The 7,914-nt window shown below is 55.5% G+C and overlaps 1 protein-coding gene across 4 annotated transcripts in view; it reads left to right on the forward strand.

Moving 5' to 3' along the window:
* Nucleotides 1-6,924, forward strand: part of RNF216 (ring finger protein 216) — a 123,719-nt gene extending 116,795 nt beyond the window's left edge. For all 4 annotated transcript variants that reach the window (XM_015565124.1, XM_006765437.2, XM_006765439.2 and 1 more), the window contains 2 exons: nucleotides 4,726-4,795; nucleotides 5,116-6,924. In XM_015565124.1, the coding sequence (XP_015420610.1) occupies nucleotides 4,726-4,795; nucleotides 5,116-5,435 (390 nt within the window). In that variant the 3' untranslated portion in view covers nucleotides 5,436-6,924. The remainder of the gene's footprint in view (nucleotides 1-4,725; nucleotides 4,796-5,115) is intronic.
* The last annotated feature ends 990 nt before the right edge of the window (nucleotides 6,925-7,914 follow it).

The raw sequence follows: 7,914 nt of genomic DNA on the forward strand, positions 1-7,914 counted from the left end.
AAAATAGTCACCTCTGACAGTGATGAGGGCTGGCGGGCAGGGTTCCAGGCTCACTGCTCCAGAAGCTCCCATTCAGAAGCCTATAGTTTGTGAGGGAAGAGCTCAAGCTCTGAGCCTGGGCCTCGGTTTCCTCATCTGTAGTGTGGGGATTAATGACTAGTACTTAACGCGTGGAGTTAGGAAGGTTACTTCTGTGTGAGGCGCTTAGAGTAAGCTGGCTCACAGCCCTCCAGCTCGCCTGGGTTTCCTGTGAGTGACTCAGCCCCTGCAGGACAATGAATTCTGTGATCCCGCCGCACCTGGCCCGCACATCATCTTCTTTCCTCCCATTGTTCTCCATGTCCAGCAGCCTGGGTGTGTCCTAGATTTGCAGAATGGCAAGCTTTTCCACAAATGCCCCATTTACTGTGAATGATGGCCATGGGGTGCCTAGAATGCTTCCCGAGGAAGCTCCCCTCTAAGAGCGCTTCAGTGCCTCGTCTGTCACTCAGCCCCAACCCCAAGAAGTGTTCTGATAGGAGCCAGTCTTCATGTTTTATCTCAAAATAAACCTATACTTACCTTCTCTTTTTTTAAAATATTAGTTTTTTTAATTGTAGAAAAATACATATAAAATGAAACTTGCTATTTTAAAAGTATACAGTTCAGTCTGTCTTTACTCTTTACTTGAGGAATTTAAAATGCTTATGAGAAGCTGCTTGTGGAAAGAATTTACATCCCAATAAAGTAAGAAATCTTCCCTTTATAATCTAAAATATTTGGCTGAAACTATAATTTAAAAAAAATATATATATGTTAGGCAGTGTTTGGGGTTTTTTTAAATCTGATTTTTAAAGAGAGTGAAAAAGATGGAGGGGGGTGGAGAGAGAGAGAGAGAAACATTGATGTGAAACACATCAATTGGTTGCCTCCCACAATTGCAGAGCAAACCTGCAACACAAGTATGTGTCCTTGACCAGGAATTGAACTCTCAACCCGGGGGGCTGGGGTGGCGGGGTGGAAGGCAACTTTCTAACCATGGAGCAACACTGGCCAGGGCTATTAGGCAGTGTTTTAGTTCTTAGTTTCTAAACACAGTGTCCTGTGATTCCAAACAGTTGGAGAAAGTTGAAATCTGAAACTCCTGACCCATATTCTAGGTGTAAATGACAATTTACTCATTATTTATGCTAACAATCGCTGCTCAAAATAGGTGAGTGCTGACATTTTCTGGTGAAATACAGACTGAATTCAGACTCTAAGGGCACTGCCTACTGGGGGAAGGACAGGACTTAAGGACAAATGCCCTTGAGTGCACTCACCAGATCTGGAGTGATCAGAGCAAAGGAAGGAAGGGGAGCGCTCTGGTGGCTCTCTTCAAAAGAAGAACTCCTGGGCTCCTTGTCCCCTCCGCCAGGGAGCGTCTCCATGGCAGCCGAGGCGTCTGTGCCGGCAGGAGCACCTGCCGCCCTGCCCTCCGGAAGCTGGCAGATCCGCATCAAGAAGCTCAGTTCACACTCACCTCTGCAAGGGCCCCAGACCCACCTGAGGGAACCCTTAAACTGCGTTTGTTCAGGCGGAGCTTCCACCAGGAGCATGGAGTAGCACAGGAAACGCGTCAATAAATAAAATCAGGCAGGTGCCTCCGCAGTGAGAGGGGACCTGGCATCTTCTACCCAAAAGGGAACCCTCTCTTGCCCTCATTCTTCACTTACCCTGACAGAACTCTTCTCTGCTGCACATCCAGCACAGGGCCTGATGTATACTGAACTCTCAATACTGGCTTTTTTTTTTTTTAATTGATTTAAGAAAGAAAGTAAGGGAGAAGGAGGGAGAGAGAGAGAGAAACATCAATGTGAGAGAAACTGACCAATTGCCTCCCACACTGTGGATCCAACCCACAACTGGGTGTGTGCCCTGACTGGGAATCTGACCGGTGACCTTTCGGTGCATAGGATGATGCCCAACTGAGCCACGCTGAGAGCCAGGGCTCTCAGTACTGACCCTGAGAAGAAGCAATGCGTACACCCTTCAGATTTTCCCACCAAGTCAGCGGTGGGACAGGGACACCTTCACAGACCTCCGAATTTCCTCCAGGAAAGCTACTTTAGTGATGCCGTAGAACAGTATAAAGCATTTGCCGTAACTTGGAACAACTTTCTCTGGGTCCTCAGTTTCTGTGCTAGAAGGAAGCTGGAATGGGGATTTCTAAGATGCCTTCTGTGCTGTCAGAGGCCTTGAGCCTCCCTCTGGGGACTGATGGGCATAAGCACATTTAGGTGATGTGGTCGAAATAGGGACTTGGTGGTGGTGGTGGTGGTGGTGGTGGTGGTGATGGTGAAGGTAGTACTAATAGTTATAATTAATAAATGACCAGTCAAGAAACCTGTCACTTGTACCTAAAGAAGCCACTGAGAGAAATGTTGGGGGCATCTCCCAATCTGTACCATTTTTTTCTAGAAACTTCTCATCTTTCTGAACTCTAGCCTGCCGTCTGTTAGACTTTCCTACCTTTATGGTTTGGTGTGTTTTTTTTAAATACATTTTATTGATTTTTTTACAGAGAGGAAGGGAGAGAGATAATTAGAAACTTCGATGAGAGAGAAACATCGATCAGCTGCCTCCTGCACATCTCCTACTGGGGATATGCTCGCAACCTAGGTACATGCCCTTGACTGGAATCGAACCTGGGACCTTTCAGTGCTCAGGCTGACGCTCTATCCACTGAGCCACACCGGTTTCGGCAGACTTTCCTACCTTTAATCATGAGCGCTTGCCTCATGCTGAGTCCTTCACACACTGGGCTCATTCGTCCTTCCAGCACCAGCTTTCCATGAGGGGCTGAGACGCGGGTGCCCAGCAGCTCACCCGGGTTACCTGTTGCGAGGCGTAGGCACTGCACTCCTGCTTCCCTTCACCTCACCGCTTCCCTCTGGCACCAAAATAGAGGTTTGCCAGCTCCTAGTCTGGATACCTGGTAGAACTTGACATTCACATGAAGGCCTCAGACTGTCCACCAGACCCTGAATTACAAGAGCCCTTTGTGTTGACTGGCTTAGTGAATACCCTGTAGAGCAGTAAGTTCCTCGTTCAGTGTGTTCTCAGAGAGGCAGGGTGACCGCATCTTGGATATTTTTAGCGTTTTTATGCATTACCTGGGGGTGGACATGACACCTACCAGCATTCCTCCAGGACATGCGATTCTCTTATGTGCTCAAGCACGTGGCAGCGTCCAAAATGCATGATGGGGTCTTAACCTTTGTCACGTCTCCTGTTCCCCTTGCCTTGCTCAGAACAGCTGGCCAGGCGAGGCTGGGTGTCTAATGATAAGGATTTTCAAATGTCGGAGTGGGAAAGAGGCCTTGAGACCATTGAGTCCAGACCATCATTTGAGGCCTGGAGAATGGAAGCGCAGTTCAGTGAGGCGCCCACTGCTGCCCACAGAGCCCAGTCTCTAGGGGCTCTGTCCTAAAAGCTTTTATCTGCAAAGACAAGGACAATATTATGTAGCTGTTCACTCATTCCATCCGTCTCGCTGTTGACCAGAAGGTGAACCAGTAAACGCAGGACAGTGTCTAGCACAGCGCAGGTGTCTGACACGCTGACTGAGTGAAAGCATCAGGGGCTCGTGACTACCTGGCGACCTCAGGAACTGCTGTCTTGGCCGGGACATTAAAACCACGCGGAGTGAATCTACGAACCGTCCACTGCTCAGCCCCACCAGGCGCTGCCACACTCCTCTGGGCCTGGGACTCCCAGGGTCCTTCCCAGCTCGTCCTCCGCTCTGGGACTCCACCCACATCTGAGATGTTGGGAGGCTCAGTCGGTCAGAGCCTTAGGTCGGCATGGAAAATGCAGACTTACCACTGACACTGCCCCCCCCCACCCCCCGCCCCTCCCCCCCCCCCCCCCCAGAGCACACCCTGCAGGAGGAAACACGGTGACCAGCAGGCTCTTGAAGCACCAAAGCTCCCGCCCCCACGTTGGGCACCACTACCCTTCCCTGCACGTCTCCAGCTTGGCTGCTCTTAACTCCTAGAGCCACAGCCGGAAGACCCAAAACAGACCAGGCCTGCCTGTCACTCAGTGTAAGCGTGCGGCTGATGCGGCCAGCAGGGTCCTGCCCTGCTCCGCACCCTGCCCAGAGCCCCTCTGGCTCCTGCCCCCAGGCTGGGTAATCCAAGTCTGAAGTGCCAGTCAGCACAGCCGGCCCACCAGGTGTTGAGTTTGGGAAGGGGCGTGGCAGGGTCTGTTCTGAACCTGCTGTGCCCTTCCTCCTGCACCGAGACCTGGCCCGGGCTTCACTGGCGGGTGCTGCTGCTCCCACAGCCCACCAGCCGCCGAGGGCCTGCGCAGACATTACTGCAGCCCATGCAGGAGGGAGCCAGCCAGGCTGCTGGGCTCAGAGGCTATAAGCTCGGGATCATCGGGCCCTGCCCACCCAGCCTTACTCGCTTCCCCAACCCCCCGAGCTGCATGAGACAGGACCTCCCTCTGCTTACCCTGTAGCTGAGGGAACAAAGCAGGCTGGGCCCAGCCCCAGGCCCCCTGCCCTGAAGCCTCCCGGGGTGAAGGAGGGTTCTCAGGGAGCTGGGAATGAGTGACGTGAAGGCCCACTGGCCAGCAGCAGGTTTCTGGCTTCACCCCGTTGCTGACCAGCGCTAACGGGCATCCCCGGGACCCGGTGGCGCTCCACACTGCATGCAGCTGGTGGGGAGCCAGCTTATCACCTTGTTGTTCTTCTAGGAAGATGATGAGAAGCTAATTGAGGAAATCCAGAAGGAAGCCGAAGAGGAACAGAAAAGAAAGAACGGAGGCAAGTGCTTCTCTCCCTTCCCCTCCACAGGCCCTGCCCGGCCAGGGCTACCCGGGAGTTCGGTCTCAGGTGGCTGTAGACACACTTCATCCCGTCCTGCTCCCTGTGGGAAGCCCGAGAGCTTAGATACAGTTTCTGCGCCTCCTTGATGGCAGGCAGGTCCCAAGGGGTAGGTTGCAGCTTAAGAACAAGGAGCAGCCAAACCAGACTAAGGCAGTAGGCCCACCCTGAGGCCGCAGAGCGTGACATGGCTTCCTGTGAGGGCCTCCAGGCCCTGGCTCTGAAGGGGAGTCTCAGCTCAGCCTGTTGTCTCTCCTCAGAGAACACCTTCAAGCGCATCGGGCCCCCTTTGGAGAAGCCGCCAGAGAAAGTCCAGAGGATGGAAGCCCTGCCGAGGCCCGTCCCGCAGAACCTGCACCAGCCGCCGATCCCCGCCTACGCTTTCGTGCACCCCCCCTTCGCCCTGCCCCCCGTGCGGCCCATGTTCAACAACTTCCCCCTCAACATGGGTCCCATCCCGGCACCCTACGTGCCGCCTCTGCCCAACGTGCGGGTCAACTACGAGTTTGCCCCCGTCCACCTGCCCCTGGAGCACAACCTGCCCATGCACTTTGGCCCCCAGCCGCGCCATCGCTTCTGACCCCCTCGCCCTGCCCCTCGGCGCCCCACTGAGCAGCGTGTGCAGGCGGGGCTTGGCTAGATCCCTGTCCACCCCGCGGCCAGTGGCTGTGCCAGGCTCTCTAGGTAGGAATGATGGGTTTGACTCCTAAAGCACAGGCTGGTCTTCCCTCCCCTTCCTAGGAAGGGCCACTTCCCCTGGAAGAGTGGCTGGGGGGCTAGTTCTTGCTGACCAGAGCTCGGGGGCAGCCACACCCCCTTCCGAAGAGGTCTGCCATCCTAGCAGCCAGTGCGATGGCCCCTGGTGCAGGTGGTCACCTCTGCTCCGTTACTGCTCCCTGCAGAGAGAGACGGGGGAAGGTTTGCCTCCATCCCCTCGGCACCAGACAACAGGCGTCTTGATGAGAAACCACATAGGCCTTCCTCGCCACAGCTGTCGGGTTCCTAATAAAGCTGAAGCAACAAGTAGTGCCGTTTGGAGAGAGGTGAGAGTCGTGTCCCCCAGGCCAGTGCCGCAGCACCCCCTTGCACTGGGGCCGCAGAGTGAGGCGCTCTGAGCCGGCTGGACCCCGTGAAGAGGGCAGAGCAGTGGCCACAGGCCCAAGAGCACCATACAAGGTGGGGAAGCTACAGACCATGTCCCCCCACGTCCAGAACCCCAGGGTGCCACCTTGGTGGCGGCTCAGAGGTCTGTCCTCTCCTCTCGGCCCGCTCAGGTGAGACCATCGTGCTGTGGGTTCTGTTCTGTGACTTACCTAAAATGTTCGCATTTGCTACGTTGCATTTACTGTTTTCCGTGGCCCACTGGTCTCCCACAGTCCCTGGGAAGTCACCTTATCCCAGGTCAGGCAGCCGGACGGCCCTGAGACTGCCAAATGGAAGGCCTTTTGGGGGCAGCTGTACCGGGTCTGGTGGTTCTCGCAGCAGTTCCCGGGGAGCCTTCTCTGTCAGCAACCAGGTGGGCGCAGCTCCCCTGAGGCTGGGGGGCGGTGGGCTTCTCCAGGGGGACAGAGGCCCCAGCTTGGCCTAGCCGCTGCCCTGTCAGGTTCGTTGAGGCTCTGGGGTCCCTGCTTGTCCTCACCCCGGCCGTGTGCAGAGCAGAGGCCTCCGCTGGGGCCAAGCCTGCCTGGCTCCCTGTGGTGGTCCAGTTTCCACTGCTGTGTCTGATGTCGGGGGGGTCCCCAGAAGTTCAGAGGGCACCACAGGCCTCAGAGAAGAGGGGGAGCCGACGACCCTCCCTGTTCCAGAGGCTGCGCCACCCAGGCCTGCTCACTGCGGCAGGACACGAGCAGCACTGCGTGTGGCCACCTGCTGCCTTGGGCCTCTCAGATGTTTCCAGAATTAGAACGGATAAGTGTGCTAAGCTGCCCCGCACTGCCCTCCTCGGGAGGCTGTGCAGGCAGCCGGGCACCTGGGCATGAGGTGGGACCCATGAGGACAGGCCTGCATCGGTCTCCGCTGCCGGGGGCTGCCTGCACCTCGGTGCCAGCCTGAATGACAGTGACAGGACCTGAGAAAGCATGTGCCCTCTCCTTTCTTCCCCAGAGGGGGTTCTCTGAGAACAGTGAGCCCCCAACAGACATCCCGCCCGTGGGAAGGGTGAGCCCATGCACTGCCCTGCCCCCCTAGTGACAGCACTCACCCTGGCCTCCTAGGCCTGAGTGGGTTCATTCCACCTCTGACCCACAGCGGGCTCTGTGGCTCCATGGAGGGCCTGGGTGGGTAGCATGCGCCTGTCACTGCCATCCAGCAAATCCCCAGGGACCTGGCATGCAACAAGCCGAGTAATGGCCCCCGCAGGCCAACCTGAGAACCTGTCCTTGGAGAATTCTGGCTATTGCTCACCCACCCGACTACCCGACAACCCTGCTTGACCCTCTAGACACCTCAGGGTCCTGGAGGCAGGACCTGGATCCCGGGTCCTCAAGAAGCGGTCGTCCTAGTGATGGGGTTGGGGGCAGAGATGGGGCCATAATCATCTGACAAGCCAGTGGCTGCAAGATGCAAGTGGCAGGAACCCACAGAGACCAGCCCCTTTCTGGGGACCAAGCAGGATGCTCAGCGCCGCCTGACACCCCCTCTGGACGGAGTGCTCCCAGAGCCAGGTACCGCCCAGCAACAGTCCCACTCCACTTGCCTTAAAACTGGAGAGGAATCTAGTATTTGCACTTCGCAAAGGATTTTAAAACTTAAAAGTGCATGACCTGTCACTTTATAAAAATAGCAGAAATGATTACTAAATGTTTTCTTTACTTTCTGGTAGTAAAAACATAAAATAACCCTGTTTTAACTACTATGTACAGAGCCTGTATCATATGTATCTTGGACTTTTGTAAATAAATGTTTGTGCACTCTCCCCTCTGGTTTTGTTTCTTCGCATGGCCCCACTGCTCCCAGGAAACCACAAGGTCCCCAGATTCCTAGGGTGAGTGAGCTAAGCACCACTCCACAGGGGTCGGCCAGATCTGACCCCAGTGCAGCAGCCGCTGGGGAGGACGCTC

The sequence above is a fragment of the Myotis davidii genome, unplaced genomic scaffold (genome assembly GCF_000327345.1).
Source record: "Myotis davidii unplaced genomic scaffold, ASM32734v1 scaffold399, whole genome shotgun sequence".
Classification (NCBI taxonomy): Eukaryota; Metazoa; Chordata; class Mammalia; order Chiroptera; family Vespertilionidae; genus Myotis; species Myotis davidii.